Here is a 25,611-nt window from a genome sequence, read left to right as displayed (position 1 = left end):
TTTAAAAGTTAAGCTATTATCTGCCACAAGGGTTAAATGTCATGAGCGGCAGATGGTTATTGTTATTATCATAATTTACCCTAGCTAAATCATATATAACCGTAGCTAACTGTCGTCTTACTGTGTTCTCGCCATGTAGTCTTCACGTTAGAATAGAACTTCACGTTATTGGCACAAGTGGGCAGCAGATGGCGCTCTCTGTACGTCTAAATTAATTTACAGCTGGCCCGAATACAGAGCAATGGGCGACGATGCAGTACAGTGATTACTTCATAAGAATTGTTATAACACACGGCACTAACTGATAGACTTAGACGAACTGAATTGTAATAAACGTGTATCCTATAACACCAACCAAAATATTTACATCTGTGTGTCTTACAAGAGTGATGGAGATCAAACGCAAACGTTCACAACACAATCCCGTATCGTGAAAACGTTTAGGCGCAAAACTGCGTAAGTTCAACGTTGAAAAATTCTCCTTTATAAGAACATTGCTAAAAAGTTTAGATTTGGTTAGCAAACAAAAGAAAGTGAAGTCGACCAGCATACTGTAAAGTATGCTTGCGTACTCCAATAAACGTTTTAATCTAAATTTTTAAATACACTTTTAATGTAAATGTGATTACATGAAAATAATGTAGAGATGGTCATAGTTTAGTCTCGTGCTTCCTAACAAATCAGAAGATGATAGTTTGAGTGGGCGGGGCCAGTGCGTGGAGAACCGCCCCTGCGCTGAGTTGGGCCCCGCCTTTAGAACCTGGTACAACTTCGTCAAGTCTTCGGTTGTGGCGAAGTGGGTATCAGAACATTAAATTATCCTAAAGGCCACGAAGGGAACTTTGCTATGTAAAAAAAGAACGTCTCTATGATTTTATGCTGAGATTTAGGATTTGTTAGAACAAGTTGCCTTAACTTGCAGGACGTTTTATAAAGGACCACGCGCGTCGCAGAGCGTTCAGATATACGTAACGACGTTGGGCCGACCGAAACTGATTTAGGATGCGGAATGGGGGAACAATCAGACATGTCGTTTAAAACTACGGGCTCCACATGGCTGGATCCACTAAGCGATTTGGTCGGGATTCCTTTGGATCAGGTAGGATATGAACACTTTTGAGCAACAGAGTAACCTCGCTGTGCAGTTGATGTATCTGCTGTTCCACACCAAGAGAGATAGTGGAATCCGAGCATTCAAACCAGTTAAAAAACGTCGTGGTTTGTTTTTTTTTTTTTACCTGTTGACAGGTTTCACCATAAGCTTGTCTTTATTGTTCTCCGCCTAATTTCAAAACTCATAAAGTCGTGATTTCGCCATATGACAAGCAGCATGGACGACATGATTTGTTCTTAAACCCATGACTCCGTTTCTCCGCTGCAGGTGAACTTCATCATCTGCCAGGTGTTTGCTCTCTTTATTGGCTTTTGGTTTCGGCTGTACCTGAAGCCTCAGCGCGCAGGTGCGGTGCTGCGCCACGCTGTAGCCACTCTGTTTGGAGTATCTCTCATCATATTCTGCTTTGGATGGTAGGAATGACGCGTGCGCCACGACGTCTTTGGTCATACCTCTTATTACAAATCTTATTACAAGGATTTTTCTCATACCTGCATAGCTTGCCTTGGTTTATTATATAGATGGGCATTTATATATGGCTGACAGTGTTGCCTTGAGGTTAGATTTCACTGTTTCAACTTTTGAGTATTCAGGTGTCATACACTGAAGTTGTTCTGAGTAATCTAACATGGAGTACCATTAGGGTGTGACTCAAAAATCATGTTGAGCCAAAGCGCACCACAGTTGTAGTTCCTGGCAGGCTGGGTTCACGTTTTACCCAGTGAAAGAACGCAACCGGCCGCACCTGTCTGCCGCCCTGCCTGCCTCACCTGCCTATGGGGCGTGCCCAGGTGCGCTCTGCCACCCGCAGCTCAGCCACAATGCCCCACTAATGCCCTCCCTCTCCCCCAGGTACGCGTTGCACATCTTCGTCCTGACGCTGGCCTGCTACGGCATCCTGTGCAGAGCTAGCATTCATGCTGTTCACTGGTAAGTTCTGGAGCCTGGAACTGTGTCACCTGGAAACTTCTGCAAGACGAGCACATTCATAGGCTGTAGATAAGGAAGTGGTTGCATCACCTGCTGTGGTTACGGGGTCTGGAACAGGGTGGGGGGGTTGCCACCCGTTGCCATGGTCAGGAACTTGTTGGGGCAGGAGGCAGGAAGGCGTGCCTGACAGACCCGTTCTACAATGAGGGCACGCTGGGGGGGGGGGGGTGTTTTTTTTCTTTTTTCTTTTGGATTTTATGTGAGTCTAGTGGGTGGTACCTCAAACTCCAGCATTTCTAGAATGAATGCAGTTGCTGACAGGAAGCTGATTACTAGAGTGTGGAGTTTATTGAGTTTTTTCCTGTTAATTGCGAGAGAGTTTTTGCCTGTAGACATTACAGAAAAAGAATACTGGTCTGAACAAGTTCCTGGGTGATTATGATGTCATAAACAGAAATATCAGTTACTGTACAAATGAACAATGGATTGTTATTCAGTCACCAGTGAAGCTCTATTAATCAATGATAAATTAATATTTTAAATGTTTATTAATATACATAACATTATACAGACCATTCATGTCATCCATTGTCACACATTTGTTTGGTGGTTGGGTACGTTTTCTACACGTCAGTTATGCTAACATGTTAACGTCTTTCACGCCCTTCCACCTAGGTACTCGCTGGTCGCGGCCCTGGGCTACCTCACTGTGTGTCAGGTTAGCAGGGTGTTCATCTTCAACTACGGCATCCTGTCCACCGACTTCTCCGGGTGGGTGTTGGAGCAAGGCTCCATCTTGTGTATAACCCCACCATGCCAGGGTGGGGCTGACAGTGGCTGTCATCCCTGGCTGCCATTCAAAGCTGTCCAGGACGTACGCTATGCAGATAAACACCACTTCCTCCAGATAAGAAAAAGGCTGTTTGGCTGCGTTTGACGGTGGCGCGTGACCTCTGCCTTGACCTTCCTGCCCACACACTCCGACACACTGACACAGTTACGCTTCTGTTCTGTTAAACTGGCCACTCCCTCATGCCTGGTGTTGCCACTTACAGTATCTACTGGTCCTGTTCTCCACTGTTGAAAGTGTGCAACACGCCTGTGAACAAACAAAGGTCTGAGATAATATAGATCTGGGCGGCTGAGTTGCCTGCTTGGCTGTGCCTCACAGGGAAGGCCGTATCGGATCTACAGCATTGTTGCTGTAAGAGCAGAGCCTTCTCCTTATGCCCCAGTGGCTGTATTCACGGCTCAGTTTCTTCCCCAGACAGGACACACCCTTTCTCACAGCTTCTCTGTTTCTTTGCAGGGAGAGTCCATAGTTGGCCTGTGCCTGACCTGTCATGAGTCAGCCCAGTGTTTGAGAATGTTAAAAAGAACTTCACAGAAAAGACGGTTTTTACAGGCACTGGCTAACTGCATAGCTGGGTACAGGCACTGGCTAACTGCATTACTGAGATGCTGTCAAAGGCTAAGTACCACATTGGCAGTGTCTGGGTGCAGTGTGGGCGTGGGCAGTGTTGATTGGGTACACACTCTCTCTGTGCCTGCCTTCATGCCCTGGCAGTGCCACTCTGTGTCTGATACAACTCTCATTTCTGTGAATGGCGCGGAGCTTGAACAATGTAGCTGTATGTCAGCCATACAGAGGGCTTCTATTTGCTGGACAAATGCTGGAGCTGGTGCTGTGGCCACGCCCATCTTAGCAGGGGCGGGACCCGCTGGTGCAGAGGCGGGCGGAGGCCCAGTGGAGTGCTCAGTCATGCTCTCGGGATAGCAGCCTCTCTTAATCAAAATGCTATAAAGCTGTCGGTGGCCAAGTTTTTTTTTTTTTTGTTTTTTTTTTTTTTAAGCATTTGGCTTTCACCGATAGAAAGAAGAACATACAGCATTCTAATTAGAAAGTCAAGGCTGTGGTCATGAAACATTTAAACAAACGCTCATATCGTGTAATTAATTCCTCATTTTACTGAGTTGGATGATCAAGCAGGGATGGTTATTTAAACATGTTCCAGTTTTTTTGAATAAATGAGGTTTCATTTTTAAAACCCCTTTCCCAGTAGTAGTTAGATAATGAGCACTACATTGTGAAGGGTATAACTCTAGCCTCACTCTGGGAAGAGCTCACTGGTTGTCCAGTGTTTAGTGCTTCATTTCTCTGGCTTAGGGAGGAAGTGCCAAACTCATCTGCTTACACAATCACTGAGGTTCATACTTAAGACACTTGGTGTAATACCCGGTGTGAATAACAGGATTCAAAACCAGAAATAGTGTCCCGATACTATTTCCACATGCTGAAGAAAGATTTGTTTATCCAGCTGTGTGTATTTTTCTTCTTCCCAGGCCATTGATGATGGTAACGCAGAAAATCACCACAGTGGCGTTTCAGGTTCATGATGGTAAGAGCTGGTGACAGTTTGTAGAACTACAAGAATGTTACAGATGATGGAAAAGTAATGAAATGGAAAAACACTGTGATTATGTTGCTATGTACTGTAATTAATATTTAATGCAATGTTTATTTACATTAAATGATGTAATTAATCAAAACATCACCATAACATGAAATTATTACTACTTGAATTACAGATTAGTTACACACCCACCATCCCAGACGGTATATAATGAAAATGCGATTTGTTAGAAGGCAAATAGTCATTTCCTTCTGCGCTAATGGTATTTGCCGGTGCTGCATATAGTCCAGTATTGCGATAACAATTAACAAATGATACATTGTGCAGCCTTAACAGATTGTTTGCCACAGTGGATGAAAACTGAGTGACTACATAGCAGAGTGTGACCTCCTCTGGGTTCATGGTTAGTTGATTTAAATAATTGTCTGTTTTCAGGTCTGGGCCGCAAACAAGATGACCTGACCCCAGATCAGAGACGCCTGGCTGTAACGTATGTACACCGTAGTCCTTCTATATGAAAACATAGTAGTACTTGGTCATTGCCCACTGTCTGTACTGTATACAAGAAGAAAAACACTTAGTTGTGAGATGAAGGTATTTCCAAACTCCAGACTCTTAACTGTACAGCAGATATAAAACTTGCATCTGCTTTGAACAGTGTGTATGGCAGGTACAGATCTAATGGGCCCAAACCAGTTTTGCAGCATATGTCGACACTCGGTATATTCACAGCTCATGACACATTCCTGCATGTGGGAGTACTTGATTTAATGTTGAGATTATATTTAGTTGCACACCACAGCAATTGATATGGATTACCCACTGTTGGGGCCTGTCTGCTCTAGGGAGCTGCTGTGTAGCGAGGAGATCAAGGGGAGAGCATAGGAGATCACAGGTGATCAAGGAGGAGAGCATGGGAGATCACTAGATCACAGGTGATCAAGAGGAGAGCATAGGAGATTACTAGATCACAGGTGATCAAGAGGAGAGCATAGGAGATTACTAGATCACAGGTGATCAAGAGGAGAGCATAGGAGATCACTAGATCACAGGTGATCAAGGAGGAGAGCATAGGAGATCACTAGATCACGGGTGATCAAGGGGGAGAGCATAGGAGATCACTAGATCACGGGTGATCAAGGGGAGAGCATAGGAAATCACTAGATCACGGGTGATCAAGGGGAGAGCATAGGAGATCAGTAGATCACAGGTGATCAAGGAGGAGAGCATAGGAGATCAGTAGATCACGGGTGATCAAGGAGGAGAGCATAGGAGATCAGTAGATCACGGGTGATCAAGGAGGAGATCATAGGAGATCAGTAGATCACGGGTGATCAAGGAGGAGATCAGTAGATCACAGGTGATCAAGGAGGAGATCATAGGAGATCACTAGATCACAGGCGATCAAGAGGAGAGCATAGGAGATCAGTAGATCACAGGAGATCAAGGGGAGAGCATAGGAGATCACGTGATCAAGGAGGAGAGTATAGGAGATCACTAGATCACAGGCGATCAAGAGGAGAGCATAGGAGTGATCAAGGAGGAGAGCGCAGGAGATCAGTAGATCACAGGAGATCAAGGGGAGAGCATAGGAGATCACTAGATCACAGGCGATCAAGAGGAGAGCATAGGAGATCAGTAGATCACAGGCGATCAAGGAGGAGAGCATAGGAGATCAGTAGATCACATGTGATCAAGAGGAGAGAATAGGAGATCGCTAGATCACAGGTGATCAGTAGATCACAGGTGAGCAGCAGTAAACACTTTCTGAAACCAGCTAGAGTAGTGTGTACTACATGTACTGGTGTATAGAGGGCAATGTGTATTATGCGTACTGGTGTCCTGGGTCATTTTCCTCAAAGTTGACAGTCCAGTGGTCTGTATGGCGTTAACGTCACCGAAGTCCTCATGAGCACTTACTTTAAAATCACACATGTGGGACAGACTGGAATATCTTGACAATTGCATCATACTGTCTGTTTACAGTGGAGTGTTTGCTCTACTTCACAAGTAATAATCCTAACAACCACTGGTAAATTAGAGAACTAGAGAAATGCATTTAACTCTCATCCACTCTGGTTGGCCATCGCTTGTCTCGTGGAGTTATGGGTAATGGGCCACTTCTGAGCCTGCGTCATTGCGGTCTTCGGCGGAGGCTGCAGTAAAGATTTTTGTAGAACCATTAGTTGCCACTAACTCGTCAAAAAAAAAAACAAAGGTATTTGGACGCTGAACCTTGAACGTAATGTGCTAGAACGTAAAATTGTAATGCTTATAATTTGCCTACATGCAGATGAATTTTTGCTCTTGCTTCAAAACCTAATCACTTCAATTTATAAAACTATCCAAACAATTAAAATTGAGAAATACTTAATTAGGCCAAATCCACCATCCCACCACTCAGTATGAAGATACATCACCCATCCTTCACAACACACAACATATTTAGCTATAAAAATTCTCACACAAATGTCAACTGCATAACCATAAACCACCATAAACCAACTGATGACCTTCAACACGACATTAAGTTAATGGCAAAATCCCCACCTTCAAAATGATTACCAAAATAAACTAAAAAACTAATTTCCATGGCTCCCATTCAAATCAAATCAAATTTTATTTATATAGCGCTTTTTACAACAGTTGTTGTCACAAAGCAGCTTTACAAGTGCCGAGTCCTAGCCCCCAGTGAGCAAGCCAAAGGCGACAGTGGCAAGGAAAAACTCCCTAGTTTTTTGCATGAGGAAGAAACCTTGAGAGGAACCAAGACTCAGGGGGGGAACCCATCCTCCTCTGGCCGACACCGGTCACCATGACAACAACAACAATATAGACAGAATGTAGACAGAATTTAAAAGATGCAATAATGTCCATTTAGACAGAATATAAAAGATGTAATAATGTCCATCATGGTGTAGGCATCCGGTTAGGCAGGAGGTGGCCGGCCCAGGATGGATCGCTTGTCTCTCCTCATCTCATTATTCCTCAAGCAGGCGGGCAGCCATGTGGAGAAATGAAACAGGGAAAATTAGCTCTGTATGAGGACATGTACAGGACAGGTAAAATTATAAACATTTCTGGAGTGTGGCAGCAACTCCGGCACTAAGGTAAATTATTACAGCCTAGCTAAAAAAGGTAGAACCAGAACGTAACATAGGCTTGGGGGCATTCTGAGACAATGGCATCCGTCCACTGCACTGTCAACAAACTTGAGTGACCACGAGCAGTGACAGGATGACAGCACCAGCACCCCAGTCTACCATAAAACCCTTCGTCTATGAACCCCTGGATCTGTACCTTTATCTAAGGGGGATATTAATTATCAAATGCTAGACTAAGTAAGTGGGTTTTCAACCTAGATTTAAAGATTGTGACTGTGTCAGAGTCCCGGACACATTTAGGAAGATTATTCCAAAGCTGGGGGGGCTTATAAGAAAAGGCTCTTCCCCCTGCTGTTACCTTGTTAATTTGTGGAACTAATAACAGACCAGCACCCTGTGATCTTAGTTGACGTGGGGGTTCATAGTAGGAAATAAGTTCCTGGAGGTATTCAGGAGCAAGCCCGTGTAGTGCTTTATATGCTAATAATAGAATTTTAAAATCAATACGAAATTTAACTGGGAGCCAATGCAGGGCTGATAGGACTGGTCTAATATGCTGAAATTTTCTAGTTCTGGTCAGAACTCTAGCTGCGGCATTTTGAACTATTTGAAGTTTATTTAGATTCCTATTTGAACATCCTGACAGTAGTGAATTGCAGTAGTCTAGTCTAGAGCTAACAAAGGCGTGCACCAATTTTTCTGCATCATCCTGTGATAATGCATTTCTTAATTTGGCAATATTGCGGAGATGTAGAAAAGCTATCCTAGTAGTATTATCTATATATTTATCAAATGATAGGTCGGAGTCGAGTATGATGCCTAGGTTTTTGGCTACTGTGCCAGGTGTAATGGGATAGTCTGCAAGATTAAGCATTAAATTTGGAATTTTCTGTCTTGCGGCCTTAGGGCCCACAAGGAGAACTTCTGTTTTGTCCTCATTTAATTGTAGGAAGTTTAGAGACATCCAGCATTTAATATCTCTTACACAGGCCTCAATTTTTCCTAAACTGAGTTTGTCATCGGGTTTGGCTGATATGTAAAGTTGAGTGTCATCCGCATAGCAGTGAAAATTGACACCATGTTTGTTTATAACTGTGCCCAATGGTAGCATATATAATGTAAATAATAGTGGTCCTAAGATGGAGCCTTGCGGGACCCCATATTTAACCATTGTACGTTTGGATGAAATATTATTGAGCTCTACAAACTGATAGCGATTTGTTAAGTAAGACTGAAACCATGAAAGGGCTGTGCCTGAGACTCCAACCCAGCGTTCTAACCTTTCTAGCAAGATCCTATGATCAATTGTGTCGAAAGCTGCACTAAGATCAAGAAGCACTAACAGTGATACATAGCCTTGATCTGATGCAAGGAGGAGATCATTTGTTACTTTAACTAATGCTGTTTCAGTACTGTGATGGGGCCTAAAACCAGATTGGAACTTTTCAAATATGTGATTCTTATGCAGATATAGGCATAATTGCTGGGCAACAGCTTTTTCTATGATCTTAGATATAAATGATGTGTTTGAAATGGGTCTATAATTAGATAGCACAGTCGGATCAAGATTTGGTTTCTTGATCAGAGGTTTGATAATTGCTAACTTGCATGATTTGGGCATGTGACCTATTGTAATGGATGAGTTAACTATAGTTAGTTCAGTTACAGCTGGTAATACCTCTTTTAATAACTTTGAGGGAACTGAGTCTAGTGTGCAGGTAGTACAATTTAAGGAAGAAATTATTTTCTCTAATTCTGATTTTGGGAGTGGATGAAAAGCATCAAGTTTTTCTCCCGGTATGTAATTTAAATCAATATCAACCAAACCAGATGACATACCAGTTGTATTGCTAATAAAGGGTTTTATATTTTGTCTAATATTCTCTATTTTATTATCAAAGAAATCTATAAATACATTACTAGTGAGGTTTACTGGAATCTGAGGTTCTGTGCCTGCTTGATTTTTTGTAAGTTTAGAAATAGTATTAAAAAGAAATCTAGGATTGTTTTTATTTTTCTCTATCAGTGAGGCTAAGTATGCTGAGCGTGCTTTAGTGAGTGCCCGTTTGTAGTCAATAATGCTATCCTTCCAGGCACAGTGGAATACTTCCAATTTAGTAGATCGCCATTTCCGCTCTAATTTACTAATTCTAAAATCTAATTCAGCCTCTTTTAGCCTACTTAAAATCCTTAGACTCAATCAACTCTTGATTTAATAGAAAAATAAAACACCAAGAATTAAATAAATCACAAAATCTAAAATGAGACCTTGACGCCCCTAACTTTGAACAATCTGTTCAAACGAACGTTGGAGAGAAATAGAACCTTAACCAGTAAAATCCAGATCTCAGATGGTTCATCAGCTGAGCATTCAAACACCACCCGTGTTTCACAAATCCAGTGACAGCTGCCACTCTGACAACTTGATGGAACCTACACAGAATCAAAAACGTCTCAGTAACTGCTAAATATTCATCCGAACGGATGTATATTTATAAACATACATCTAACATTGCATGTACACCCCCCGCCCCCCCCCAAAACAAATTCCCAGATTTCCTCAAATAACCTTGACTTACAGTATTTGGACATAACAGTATATTGAATATCTTAACTTAAATCAAGTATATATGTTCAAGAAAGAAAGCTCAAACATATGACCTTACCTCCCCAATTGCTGACATGAATATCTTAGTCTACAAATAAACCCCTGTATGTAAAAGTTAGTATCCAAAATCAGATACATCAATGTACACACCATGTAGGAAATGGAAAAAGTATCTTTCAATTACTGCTGATTTCTGATCACAGATCCTTAAAAACGCATTTAACATGAGTAATGGTACTAATCTGTGCCTCATACGATACAAAATTATTCACAGTACACCGGGAAAAAATGGAAAACCTTTCAGTTTTGATGGGTGTCCTGGGTGGGGCGTGCTCATTGGTCGGATGGCTGGGTCATGTGATAATCTGTACCTTCACAAATTTGAGGCAATGGCACAAGTAACATCTGCTGGGTGAAAGGGTGCGTTTACATTCAAGCACACAGGGCTGAGTAGGGGATCGTCCCAGGTGAATTCACACAGCTTATTCTGTAATTCACTAAGATCGAGAGGGAGAAGCAGCAGATTGCCTTCCCATGGAGAGCATGAGACATGCAACACAGTTAAATGAAATGGCGAGATTTGAATTAAAACGAACAGTGAGACTGTAGCACATGCCTTACATACATGGGATTGTTCTGCAGACCGGGAGATGTGCAGCTTGGCTTGGCCACGCCCAGCTTGGCCCAGGGCTCGACTGGGACAAAAAATCGGCCCTGGCATTTTTGGTTTAGACCGGCCCCTCATAATTAGTGGAGCACAACTGACTTGTAATTTATGTATGTGGGGTACGACGTAGAAAAATAATTTAAAAATTACTGGTTAAAGTCATTGGATTCAATCATAGCATTATTATATCACAATCACTTTTATGATTTTACTGAAATAATCTCTAATATGTATTTTCTGAATACCTCTGATAAAACAGCTCAATTCTAATTCTTCAGGTTAAAGGTGCTCCCTCCTTTAAACAGCTATAACATATATTTGTATCTGGCTACAAACAAAGCTGCTTTATGAATTCATGCAATGCAAACATGTCTTTAAAGCATTTGACACCATTTTACTCTTATTCAGTGTGGGCATATCTTTTGCTAATATTACTTTTATATATTTTTACACTTACTGTAGTCATGCTTAAATTGCAAAGCATTTTTTTTATCATTTATAAGTTTTAAAATCTATAATTTTACTTGTTTGAGTGCTTTTTAAAACTTGTTAAACCACAGCATAGATGCTACAAATTCAAACTTCTATGGAGCCTTTCAACACACCTTTAACCTAAATATCTAAATGTTTAACTTCTCTGCACCCCCTTTCTGCCGCTTCTGTCTCTCCTGCCTCTCCTTTAACAACGCGCTCAACACTGAATGTAGCGGAGTTACAGCGGACCACGCAGAGAAAGGGTGGGGCCACTTTCGTCCTATATCTTGATTGGTTCAGTCCACTGTCTATATTGAAGATGGGCCAATGGGCCGCCCCCTCTAAATTGTGGGCCGGTCTCTTAGAAAAAAAAACCCATCGGCCCCTGAGGACTGTCGGCCCACCGGGCAAATGACCGGTATGCCAGATTACCAGTCCAGCTCTGGCTTGGCCACGCCCAGCTCCATCATGTCAGCTCGTTCCTCCACCTTGGCAGGAATTCTCCCGCATCATACATCTTTTATTTGTTACATAAACTCTCACAAAGGAGCTACTGAGGTGCTGCACGATCGTACTCATGAACCAAACAAATCCTGTAATTTCACAGCCAAGGGTGAGTTAGCCCTTTGGTCTTTAAGCAATTAGCTTGATTAAGAGACTCTGGGCCTTGATGAAGTAAGGTAATGTTTGGTAAAACATGATGTTTTTGTTGGGCAGGACCAGGCCTTCCCTGCTGGAGTACCTCAGTTACAACCTGAACTTCATGAGTATCTTGGTGGGGCCTTGCAGTAACTATCATGACTACATCGACTTCATAGAGGGCCGACATGTGTGGCGCAAGCTCACGAAGCCACGGCCGGGCAGCGGTCTGGAGCCCAACGGCTACGGTGCACTACCAGAGCATTCGCCCATGGTGAGGCAGCGACAACACACACACACACTCACACTCGCACCCCTCCCCACACACACACACACACACACACACACACACACACACACACACACTCACACACACACACACTCACACCCCTCCCCACACACACACACACACACACACACCCCTCCACACACACACACACACACACACACACACACACACACACACACACACACACACACACACTCACACTCGCACCCCTCCACACACACACACACACACACACACACACACACACTCACACTCGCACCCCTCCCCACACACACACACACTCACACCCCTCCACACACACACACACACACACACACACACTCACACCCCTCCACACACACACACACACACACACTCACACCCCTCCACACACACACACACACACACTCACACACACACACACACACTCACACCCCTCCCCACACACACACACTCACACCCCTCCCCCCACACACACACACACACTCACACACACACACACACACTCACACCCCTCCACACACACACACACACACACACACACTCACACCCCTCCACACACACACACACACACACACTCACACACACACACACACACACTCGCACCCCTCCCCACACACACACACACACACACACACACACACACACTCACACACACACACACACTCACACCCCTACACCCCTCCACACACACACTCACACACACACACACACACACACTCACACTCGCACCCCTCCCCACACACACACACACACACTCACACCCCTCCACACACACACACACACACACACACACACACACACACACGGACCACACAGTCACGTCAAGACACGGCATATCTGAATAAACACAACCTAATACAAAATAACGTAAAAAGGATTAGTGTAGGGACAAATTAATACCATGCAAAAGGATACTGGCCATTTAACTAGCCGTCAATTAGCCATTGAATTTTCATATATATTTTTTGGGGCGGATGGCTAGGACTTGAAGAATGCAGTCCTATCGGGTCACTTCAGACCCGGTGCTCATATCCATGTCTTCCTCCATGTCTCCTCAGCGGGCTGTGTGCCAAAAGCTGTTGGTGTGTATCGGCTGCGTGGTCTGGTTCTTCACCATCAGCCGGTCCTTTCCCATCTCGCACAACGTTGACCCAGAGTTTGTGAGCCAGACGCCGTTCCTGAGCAGACTGGCCTATGCCTTTGTCTCCATCCAAGCCGCAAGGCCCAAGTTCTACTTCGCGTGGACCCTCGGTGAGTCCACAGATGTTTGGAGTGATGATAATGGTATCCATTCAGTGGTGAATAACCCTAACTACACTAATGGGGAAGTGGCGTGATGCAGTGTGAGGCTTGGCCATTTACTAGGAGACAATGCAATTGCTTGTAGTTGCTATGTGAGTCCACAATGTGGTTGCTTGTTGGGTCCGAAAAGGTTAAGAGTGCTTGACATAGTTCATGAAGTCAGCTATTATTTGGAGGGTTTTGTCATTGTGTTTATTGACCTAAGTGTATGGGATTTCAGCTGATGCCATCCACAACGCAGCTGGCTACGGAATCAGTGGTGTGGATGATAAAGGCAGGGTGTCTTGGGACCTCGTCTCCAACATCCATATTTGGGAAATAGAGGCAAGTTCACCCAGAAATCTCCAGAAAACTCCCATCATCCCGTCACTCACCGCTTCCCTCTGTTGCCAATCAGCTTGTATGTGCTCCGTCAGTGATGTTTTACACATAACTACACAATGTTAAGACTCCCACTGTACTTGGTATGGTTCATTTAATTACTGATGACTGAAGCTCGGTCCCGTGTGATTAGCATCTCCACACTTATTACATCTCCATTTCTTCTTTTATTCGGTAAACAGACAGCGACCAGCTTTAAAACTTTTATCGACAACTGGAATATTCAGACTGGGGTATGGCTGAAAAGGTAGGACACCATTTTTTGTGCCATTTTAACTGGTAGGGCAATAATGGAATTTAGATTTTATTTTGTTTTTTTACGCAATGATACAGGTACATTGACAGCAAGATGATCTGTGTAAACTGTCTGAAGTTTGAACAGTCTGGATGCAGTTTTTGTCCTCTTGGTGAATGTGGTTTTAACTGTAGAGTCTTGTAATGGCGTAGATGTTCGATTAGGGCGTGATATTTGTGTTCTGGTGCAGCGCGTGTTACGACCGCGTTCCACATTATCGGACACCTCTCACCTTTGGGCTGTCAGCACTGTGGCACGGAGTTTATCCAGGATACTACTTCACCTTCCTCACGGGCATTCCCATCACCCTTGCTGCTCGCGCTGTGAGTCCACACACACACACACACACACACACACACACACATTCTTTCATTACAACCTGTTCTTGCCAGTCTGGACCACTATACTGTGCTGTCTTCTCCTGTCTACCTCTGTGATTTTTCTCATCATGTCATGTTGATCTCATGCGTTCTTCCAGGTACGTAGGAATTTGCGACCTTACTTTGTGGGCTCACGTGGCGTAAAGCTGGCCTACGACATTGTGACCTGGGCAGCCACTCAGTTCTCCATCTGCTACACCGTTATGCCTTTCCTGCTTCTGGCTGTAGAGCCCACTCTGACCTATTACAGGCAAGTGCCCGCCTTGACCCGCCTTCCCCTTCTATGGCCACGCCCTCCTATTTGTGAGCGCTTCCTTCCATTGATTCTATTGGATATTTTGTCTTTACATGGTAATTGTTATGAAATAATTGTGGCTGCTAGTAGTCTAAAAGTCCCGCCCTCCCTCTCGCAGGTCCATGTATTTCCATGTCCATATCATCAGCATTCTGGCCGTGATTCTCCTACCCAGACGCCCCAGAAGCTCCAACCCTACAAACCACGTTCACCACTCCAACAATAATGTGAAAGGAGACTGAACCATGGAGTGTGTGTGTGTGTGTGTGTGTGTGTGTGTGTGAGAGAGAGAGAGAGAGAGAGAGAGAGAGAGAGATGCAGGAACGGACTGGACAAAGACCGCTCTGTGTGAACGCAACAAAGAGAGCTCGGCGGGGCCTTGACCAGCTGGGCTGGTTGGACCTCTTTTGCCCTCTCTAAAAGGACGCTTGCCAAGGACACACACTGTCGTGCCCCCCCCCCCCCCCCACCACACACACACACACACACACCCACTCTGAAACCTCCAAGATATGGTAGCTCTGGCGATGAGCTTGCACCACAGAAGGCTGGAAGCTGTGTTGGATTGGACTATTGAATTCACTAAACCACACTGAGCCATGACCACGCAGAATGCTCCAGGGAACATGAATGAATGAATGAAGGATCACACCTTTTACTAAGTAAATTAATTCTGCCCTTGTTAAGGGTTTTTAAAACTTAAATGTATTGTACTAGACAATTCGGAACGATGAGCCTAATTGTACTATAATGTTGTCTAATGTTTATTTATTGTCCACATCGTATTTTAGTTACTGAATTCGGTTTTGCAAAGAGCAGGAGCACTTTGTCCTGACTTTTTACATTGTTTTGAATAAAGAGTAGAACCATTTCAAATAACAGTGGATGTGTCATTTACAGACATTAAGATGACCAGTCTGTTTGACCTGGGGCTTGCTGCAGACTCCTCCTGCCTGGTGGTAAAAAAGCATTTCATAATTTATAATTTTTTTAAGTAGTCAGCAGACGGAAATAATGGTTGTTCATATGTACACGGGAGCATCAGGGCAGGTCTGATTAAGATCTAACATGTAAACCTGTTCCTGGAAATACTACCAACAAACACTGCAAACCCGAGGTAAACGAGCCGGACATGCGGACAGAGCGGATTTTTTTATTTAAGCCAACACTCAAGTTAAAATGTGATTAGTGAAAGTTATATTCTGTTGACCGGTAAGCAGACAGACCAAAGCAGAGACTTAAATCCATGTTTAATCGGAGCGTTTGAGTGGCTCTGAACACGATGTGGTCACGGTAAACATGCGGCTGGACAGGCGAGACAGCTCAGACGACGAGGAAGTCGTGTTCTGCAACTTATTTTTTTTATGATAAACCGACGTCTAGGAATAACGCGTTGGACTTACCAAACATGCAACCAGCAGGGGGAGCTCTTAACCCAGCAGATAAGACTGACACGAGGCAGGAGCAGTTACATTTACATATGGGATTTAGCAGAAACGATTTGAAAAAGTGCTTTGTCATCTACTCAGACTACATTTTAGGCAGTACAATAGTTTAGAGTATAAGATAACGCTAGAAACAGGAGTCAGTGCTGATACCTAGAAGGAATTACAAAATGAGCACAAAACCAAACAATTGCTACAAGGGTTCAGTTAACCAACAGTAGTGTAGTACGGTATTCCCTTAAGTGCAGGTTTAGTGGTCAATTAACATACTCGACAAATCGATTAATCTTCAGTCTGCTGTCCAGGAGCCAGGACAGAGAATAGTCTTGGTGCGTGTCTGCCATTAGACAAGACGTACACACACAGACCCACACACCCAATCACACGAACGAGCATGAAGTCCATGTCCCTTGAATAGGCACTCCCAGGTCTTTAATATTTGGGCTTTACTACTCGACCAGGAGAAGCCCATAAGGTCTCCATACTTCATCTAAATGGGCCTCCATCATCGTCTGGCACATCTAACTTCGTAGGGCAGGACGCACAAGCCTAGTCATTAACCTTTGAATTGTATTAGTATTATGATAAGATTGGAAACCTTTCTCAAACCCATATTTCCTCCTGCACGTTGTGACAGAGTCGTTTTTTTCCTCATTATTCCTGAGAGAAACCTCTGACACTGGTTTAGATCAATGAGCCGTTCTGACCGAAATACTACAGCTGAGCATCATGTTCTGTACTAATGACAGTCAAGTTAAAACATGTGTGGTTCCAGAAAAGCCGACATGCCTTTTCCCCTAAAACTACTTGATGCAAGGACGTGAACTTTCTATCACAGCTGAGAAACACTCAGTTTATTAGCAGTTATGAGAGCCTAGGGGTGCAGCTGGACTGCACACACGGCCCATTTCATAACCAGCAACCGTGCTACTCTGCGCCAGATTGGCTTTGACAACAAAACTTTTTTAGAGGGGATCATAACTGCAAAAAAGCCCCAAAACAAACAAACAAACAAAAAAACCCACTCAAAAGCAGAGTTGTATAATACAGGTTCAGAAAGTAAAAGTCCTCACCAGGATTTTGCTCAGGCTTCCTGGATTGTGTTGATTCCACTCATTTTACCTGGATTGCACTAATTAGAAATCTAGCAAGCTTGAGCAAAATCCTGGTGAGGACTTTTACTTTCTGAACCTGGATTATACAACTCTGCTCAAAAGCAGAATAAATCTAAGTGCCAAAGCGTTTCTATGGAAATGTATTCAAGCATCCTAATCTAAACTTCTGCATTCCGCTATGATGTCAACGCAGGGCAATAAAGTATACGCGTTACATTACACGGGGATGAAACTAGTACTATAAATATCCAAGTTACAGTACTCGTGTTTTCTAAAGCCAATACGAATAGAGCATTATGGATAATAAAAAAAACCTCATCCATGTGTCAAATCATCGGTTTTGGCAAGATTATGGCATAATTAATTAATTTATTCATTTCGAATTCGAGATGTAGGGGTTTTAAAGCACAGGGCATTTTTTCCAATTATGTAAATATTCGTATTCATAAATAAGACTTTACACTTAAAATATGTACAAGCCTACATCTAAAATGTATAATGTAAGGTTTCCGCCTATATTTGACCCTAGGTATCTGGCAGTAATAATTAATCTAGGGATTATGGAGGAATTCTGAAAATATACTTGGATTCAGAATACAAAAATACAAAATAAACATATTTTTCTTTTCATGAAACAGAACCATTGTGACCAGTGTAACCACTAGATTATTTGTGCTCGTGTTTAAGACTGTTGTAGCCACTGCGTTTCAGGAGGAAGTGTGTATAATAAAGGGCTTTCAGGTGAGACTGAGGTGTGATCCCTACATCGAGACCTCCCTATGCCCACCAGGTATTATACAAATTTAGTTCTGTGTCTCTGGAGCGCCTTCGTTTGTTTTAGTGAAATCATTCGGAGGCAGTAAATCCCCACATCCCTAGTACAATTTGGAAAAGCAATAACCCATGAAAAATAACCTAAGCAAAACAAATGAGCTTTAAAGCATCCTGATGTCTAAAAGACACACAACGATAATCACGGGAACTGAATAACAGCATAAATAATTGCTTATCTGTGATCATTACACCAAATATGTAAGAAACCACATTGCTGGAGCACGCTGAACTAATCCACAGTGCTGGAGCACGCTGAACTAATCCACAGTGCTGGAGCACGCTGAACTAATCCACAGTGCTGGAGCACGCTGAACTAATCCACAGTGCTGAAGCACGCTGAACTAATCCACAGTGCTGAAGCACGCTGAACTAATCCAGTGCTGAAGCACGCTGAACTAATCCAGTGCTGAAGCACGCTGAACTAATCCAGTGCTGGAGCACGCTGAACTAATCCAGTGCTAGAGCACGCTGAACTAATCCAGTGCTGGAGCACGCTGAACTAAACCACAGTGCTGGAGCACGCTGAACTAAACCACAGTGCTGGAGCACGCTGAACTAAACCACAGTGCTGGAGCACGCTGAACTAATCCACAGTGCTGGAGCACGCTGAACTAATCCAGTGCTGGAGCACGCTGAACTAAACCAGTGCTGGAGCACGCTGAACTAAACCAGTGCTGGAGCACGCTGAACTAATCCACAGTGCTGAAACATGCTGAACTAAACCACAGTGCTGGAGCATCATCGAAATTTGTCCTCCACATTTACCCATCTGTGCAATTAGAACACACACAAACACACTAGTGATTACTAGGGGGCTGTGGTGCACATGTGCCCAGAGCGGTGGGCAGCCCTAGCCCGGTGCCCGGGGAGCAGTTGGGGTTAGGTGCCTTGCTCAAGGGCACCTCAGTCATGGCCTCAGGCCTGGGAATCAAACCCATGACCCTCCAGTGACAAAACCAGTTCCCTACCACAGGACCATGACTGCCCACTAACTTTATAGCAATTTCTCTCCCAACCACCATTTAATGATATATTGTTACCATTACTGTGTGCAGAACAAACACACTGCCCATGCCCACAGAAGCATTGTGTGTAATGTAATATAAGCTCACAGTCATGTACTAAACCTCCTTGGCTTCTGCAGACGCTAGTATGCCACAGCAGGCACTAGTTCCTCGTGCCACTGGTTAGATGGTGAGTTATATGCTAGTGTCCCAGCAGTAGATCACCAATGGGAGGGCGAGCATGGTGATTCCTTCATGAGTATTCATGAGTATTCCACAGCCAAACGAGCAGGCCGTCACCTGGCGCTCTGCGACTCTCCATGACGCCAGCTGAAACATGAAACAACAAGGCCGAGGTGGAAGACTTCCGAGCCAGGTTTCCTGCAGCCTGGTTCCCCTGCCGGCTCAGTGTGCGAGCTTTTGTGTTTAAGGGACTGGTGAGGACCAAGCAGAACCTCCTGGCACACATGAACGGGAGTGTACGAGCGGGTCTGGGCCAGTTTCAAATGACAACACCTCGTAACGTGACTTCTGAAACTCCCCCAAAACACCACCACCATCACTTTCTTGTTAATCTCGTCTTAATTGCATGTGTTCACGTTGGCCTGTAGGGCTGGAATGACCACTGAGACATCCGGAGCTCTCACTACTCCGACACGACAGACACACACACACACACACACTTCAGGCTGGGTCCTTGTGACCTATAACAACTGAGACATGTGATTGCAACAACATAACAACATGCACCTCACTCCACCTTTACAATCACAGAACACACCATAGTCTCCACTTACACCAATGTAACACATTCCACATTAACAATCAGTACATGCTAGTCTCCCCTTACACTAATGTTACATACTAAACACTTACAATCACAGTACACACCAGTCTCCCCTTACACTAATGTTACATACTAAACACTTACAATCACAGTACACACCAGTCTCCCCTTACACTAATGTTACATACTAAACACTTACAATCACAGTACACACCAGTCTCCCCTTACACTAACGTTACATACTAAACACTTACAATCACAGTACACACCAGTCTCCCCTTACACTAACGTTACATACTAAACACTTACAATCACAGTACACACCAGTCTCCCCTTACACTAACGTTACATACTAAACACTTACAATCACAGTACACACCAGTCTCCCCTTACACTAATGTTACACATTCCACATTTACAATCTGACAGTACACACAACCATCTCACCTTACACTCCCCCTTACAATCAGGCAGTATGTATTTCAGCCCCCTTACATGGCTCACCTTTACAATCAGACAATGCACACAACTGTTCCGACTTACACATCCCACCTTTGCAGAAGGCTGTGCCCATCCCTGGCATGCTGCATGTGGTTCCATGCATCAGACACGATGCACCAACACCAGAAACAAATACACAAACACCAGACACAACACACAAACACCATACATGACACACAAACACCAGAAACAAACACCAGACACAATACACAAACACCATACACAACACACAAACACCATACATGACACACAAACACCAGTCACAACACACAAACACCAGACACAACACACAAACACCATACATGACATACAAACACCATACATGACATACAAATACAGAAACACCATACATGACACACAAACACCAGACACAAAACACAAACATCAGACACAACACACAAACACCATACACGACACACAAACACCAGACACAACACACAAACACCATACATGACATACAAACACCAGAAACAAACACACAAACACCAGACACAATACACAAACACCATACACAACACACAAACACCATACATGACAAACACCAGACACAACACACAAACACCATACATGACATCCCACATCATACATGACATACAAACACCAGAAACAAACACCAGACACAATACACAAACACCATACACAACACACAAACACCATACACAACACACAAACACCATACATGACATACAAACATCATACATGACATACAAACACACAAACACCATACATGACACACAAACACCATACACGACACACAAACACCATACACAACACACAAACACCATACATGACATACAAACATCATACATGACATACAAACACACAAACACCATACATGACACACAAACACCATACACGACACACAAACACCATACATGACACACAAACACCAGTCACAACACACAAACACCAGACACAACACACAAACACCATACACGACATACAAACACCATACACGACATACAAACACAGAAACACCATACATGACACACAAACACCAGACACAAAACACAAACATCAGACACAACACACAAACACCATACACGACACACAAACACCAGACACAACACACAAACACCAGGTTGACGACACACAAACACCAGCTTGGTGTGTTTGACAACACACAAACAGCAAACACGTGCAGCTATCGAACAGGCTGAGGGTGACAGTCACATGTAGAGAATCTAACTTTGAAAATGGAGTGATGCTTCTTTAAAAGACCATGTGTTTATGGAAACCCGTCAACAGCCCCGTCTGGAACAAGAATGGCTGGCGGTAGCATAAATTTTAGGATCCATTTACCACCCCTCATAAAAATTGACAAATGGCTTCAGCTCATTCCAAGATGTTCCAAAAGCATTCTGTCTGACCTGAAGATTCTTCATTCAGAATAAAAAAATACAATCAAGAATTATTAGAGAATTGTCCTACATTACCAGCCAAGAGCAAGATCAGTTTTAGATTTTAACGCACCAGCATCAGTTAAAATACAATAGATTAACCAATGAAGTCAGATATTAATAAATTATTTAGAGTCAATTATTAAGTCAATTCTTCGCAGTTTTTAATACTTACTACTCAGTGATCACAGCTGAGCTCACAGCTAGTTAGTTCAACAGAAAGGAAGACACCGACTTAATTAGATTTTTGATGAAGTCTGCAGGGGGCTTTCTGCTGATTTGTTAAGTTCAGGACGATAAGCTTTCTCATTACCATATGCAAATCAGAAGCTGGACTGCGTGAACAAGGAACAAAACAGGACAAAATAATGACCTCAGTGCAAAACAAGCCTTTAAAGGCAGTGTTGTATTCCCTTTAGAAACTTTAATAACTCATTTTACATGCATGCAAATATAAAAAATGGATCCTTCTGGTTTGTGCATGTTTTTATAATGCATAGTCCCCATAAGCCAGGTAAGTCTCACATTATTTATGTGCACTGCAATCAACACAGAACAAATGTATCATCAACACAGAACAAATGTATCATCTGTACTCTGGATTCCATAATTCCATATATTCTGTATATACACGTCTTTCATTTGGAAACATTTTTGATATCTATCTTGGCCTCTACAATGAGAACACACACTCACACTTGCATACACGCTCACTCACACACAAACATACATGCACGCACACACACACACACACACACACACAAACACGCACACTCACTCACACACACACACACTCACACATACACACACGCACACTCACTCACAAACACGCACACTCACTCACAAACACACACACACTCACTCACAAACACACACGCACACACTGACAAACACACGCACACACACACGCACACACACTCACACTCACTCACTCACAAACACACACACACACACACTCACAAACACATACACACACCTATACACGCACGCACGCACGCACACACACACACACACATACACGCACACACTCACAAACACACACGCACACACGCAAACACACACACACTCACTCACAAACACACACACTGACAAACACACGCACACACACACGCACACACACACACGCAAACACACTCACACTCACTCACTCACAAACACACACACACACAAACACATACACACACCTATACACGCACGCACGCACACACGCACGCACGCACGCACACACACACACACACACACACACACACACACACACACACACACACACACACACACACACACACACACACACACACACAGTCCAGTGTTGCCCTTCATCAGTGAGTTCTTGTGCTTCTTCCTTCTTTCCCAGTGAGGTCAGCAAGATCTCGTTGCCATGACTACTGTCAGTGTACCAGACTCAGCTGGGAGCCCCTACTGAATGGACGCTGCGTTCCCATGGTTACGGCACCCTAGATTCCAACAGCGGGAGCTGGGAGCCGTCGTCAGAGCGACGGGGCCCGATGCATTGTTCCTGTTAAAAACCCTTAAATAATGGAAAACATTTTATGAACAACACGAGGAAATAAACAAGAGAAAACAAATAAATAATGGAATGGTAAGTTTGACGGAAACAAATAAACAAATCAACAAACAAAAGTAGCCAAAGGCAGTGTGCACATATTCCGCTGCGCTGATGAAGACGTGACGCTTCGTGGGGATGGCGTGAGCACAGGTGAGGTGTGCGGGTTCAACCAGGGCTGGCCAAGCATGGCCATACCCCACACTTCCTAACCACACTGTCTGGCCAGCCCTGCGTTAAGGCACATAACACTGAAGCATGACTGAGGTACATGTACGTGTGCGCGTGTGTGTGTGTGTGTGTGTGTGTGTGTGTGTGCTTTTGCCTGGAAGAAGGAATGTTAAAACAGAATGTTCCGACATACTTTCCCAGCGATGTAAGGTTAGGGCTCATCTAACAAGGACAACACCCGGACACAGACATTCGATCGAGGATGTCCTCTCAGATTCTCTCCGCCTCCACATTTTCTGTCCATTTCAAGCCTAACTCCTTACTGCCCACTGGTGGCGGGGCAGAGAAATAATATCACTAGCATTCCTAAATTGGGTTAGACTGGGTTTATGCACAAAAAAACAACATACACTTTGGCTTTTGCCAAGTCCTGCATTCCAGTGTACACAGTCAGTATGAGACAGTCATTGACCTTTAAGGTTCTGACCTCTAGGGTTCTGACCTTTAGGGTTCTGACCTTTAGGGTTCTGACCTTTAGGGTTCTGCTTTTTTGTGTGAGGTAACTTGCAGCCTCATGCAGGTCCAGTGTGGCCGCGGACCCACTGAAGTGAGAGTGACCTGGTCTCGGGGGCGTAGCAGGACTCTGGCCAACAGCTGCATCTTCACACTGATGATGTGATTCTGAATTTTACTGAAGATTCCGTTCCTTTCTCAAAACTGGAAAATGCGCAGAAACTTACAAATTTAAACTGACCAATGCAGTACATTGGAATAAATATATCATCTGTCAGGATGAAGTGAATCTAGGTCTATCCTTGCTAACAACTCAAATATTTCCAACACAAATCAAAACCACCTTTACACTCTTTAAAGCAACAAGCTTTAAATGGTGAAATGAACTCTGAACATCATGCAAATGAGCTCATGCAAATTATTTCCCATTAGCCTCCATTCATGGCCAGCCTCATTAGCATTTTTGGCCTGAGGCATGTTCCGCACTGTTCGGCACTGATTGGAGTGAAAATGGACTGACCCCACCTGCTTGCTCGCTTATTGGCTGTCACAGAAGTTGTCAGGGTGGACTCTGCCCACTACTAATGAAACTGATGACTAAGATCACGACTCCTACTGGGGGGTGTGGAGCAAAGACAAAATCCCACAAGTACAGCTATGTAATGTAGGTTCCACCAAAGAACATCCAGGTTGCACTGCAGTGAAGTGGGTGGACACCATGTTTGTGGCTGTGATGCGGAAGGCTTGGGGTGTCTGTTGTGACGGGGGAACACGGATGCAATCAGCCACTCCAGGAGAAAGTCCGGCCCGGCGTGATGTCCTTTGCGTGTGCGGGGGTGGGGCTAGAGGCAGTCCCTCCCCCACAATGCCCCGCCCCCTCTCCTCATCCTCATGCGGTCTTGGGGGCGGCAGCTGGAGTCGGGGAGGGCGGTGGCTGCTCCTCGCCTGCCTCCGATTTCTTCTCCTCGTCGTCTTTGTAGAAGAACAGGGGGAACATGCCCAGGATGCAGCCGATGCCCACGCCGATGGCCTTGCCCTGCAGGGGGCAGCACAGAGCCAGTCACAGGCAGTCACAACCCTCCTGCCCACAGTCCTGCTACAGAGCTCAGCTGGCGTGCACCTGGGCCTTTACATGTGTCTGGGGGACAGCAACTTGTGCCACAATATCAGCGTCAGTCATGCTTACACCACGCTAACAGACGACCCTGGAGGTGCTATAACTATAGTCAAAGGAGAACAATGACATCGGAGTACTTTCAACACTACAGTCTACACTCTTCTAAATACCTACAGATGGGTGTCTGCTACGTCCTTGACCGAGTACACTACACGAGTGTGCAGAACCCGAGAGGAAAAGAGTATAGAAATGACTAGAGGTCCTCGCTGTCCAACTCAAATGATAA

General features: G+C 44.1%; 2 protein-coding genes and 2 long non-coding RNA genes across 6 annotated transcripts in view; 2 read left to right on the top strand and 2 right to left on the bottom strand.

Annotated features, from left to right (window-relative positions):
• The first annotated feature begins 755 nt into the window (after positions 1 to 755).
• On the top strand, positions 756 to 15,331 carry mboat1 (membrane bound O-acyltransferase domain containing 1). 2 transcript variants are annotated; one of them, XM_076970455.1, is made up of 13 exons: positions 756 to 1,099; positions 1,382 to 1,527; positions 1,967 to 2,044; positions 2,720 to 2,815; positions 4,388 to 4,443; positions 4,894 to 4,948; positions 12,029 to 12,224; positions 13,280 to 13,472; positions 13,744 to 13,847; positions 14,087 to 14,151; positions 14,390 to 14,522; positions 14,678 to 14,829; positions 14,993 to 15,331. In XM_076970455.1, the coding sequence occupies exons 1-13, from the start codon at positions 1,010 to 1,012 to the stop codon at positions 15,114 to 15,116; spliced, it is 1,488 nt and encodes a 495-aa protein (XP_076826570.1). In that variant the 5' UTR covers positions 756 to 1,009; the 3' UTR covers positions 15,117 to 15,331. The 2 variants fall into 2 exon arrangements, with proteins under 2 accessions (XP_076826570.1, XP_076826571.1); XM_076970456.1 differs by having other exon boundaries at positions 13,744 to 13,851; positions 14,091 to 14,151.
• LOC143473453 (uncharacterized) lies at positions 4,959 to 6,721 on the top strand. Its single transcript, XR_013120532.1, has 2 exons — positions 4,959 to 5,432; positions 5,472 to 6,721. It is a non-coding gene; the product is annotated as an uncharacterized LOC143473453 (long non-coding RNA).
• On the bottom strand, positions 7,060 to 12,030 carry LOC143473452 (uncharacterized). Its single transcript, XR_013120531.1, has 2 exons — positions 10,468 to 12,030; positions 7,060 to 9,995 (listed from the first exon to the last, which is right to left on the bottom strand). It is a non-coding gene; the product is annotated as an uncharacterized LOC143473452 (long non-coding RNA).
• The window catches only part of LOC143473450 (transmembrane protein 65-like), a 35,584-nt gene continuing 24,308 nt past the window's right edge, over positions 14,336 to 25,611 (bottom strand). The window contains exons 8-9 of one of the 2 annotated variants that reach the window (XM_076970457.1): positions 22,136 to 25,244; positions 14,336 to 14,520 (exon numbers count right to left, since the gene is read on the bottom strand). In XM_076970457.1, coding sequence (XP_076826572.1) covers positions 25,098 to 25,244 — 147 coding nt within the window. In that variant the 3' untranslated portion in view covers positions 14,336 to 14,520; positions 22,136 to 25,097. The remainder of the gene's footprint in view (positions 14,521 to 22,135; positions 25,245 to 25,611) is intronic. The other variant, XM_076970458.1, reaches the window with a different exon arrangement.

This window comes from Brachyhypopomus gauderio, chromosome 13 (genome assembly GCF_052324685.1).
Source record: "Brachyhypopomus gauderio isolate BG-103 chromosome 13, BGAUD_0.2, whole genome shotgun sequence".
Taxonomy (NCBI): Eukaryota; Metazoa; Chordata; class Actinopteri; order Gymnotiformes; family Hypopomidae; genus Brachyhypopomus; species Brachyhypopomus gauderio.
Note: the sequence above shows the minus strand (reverse complement) of the source record. Positions and strands in the feature narration are given on the sequence as shown.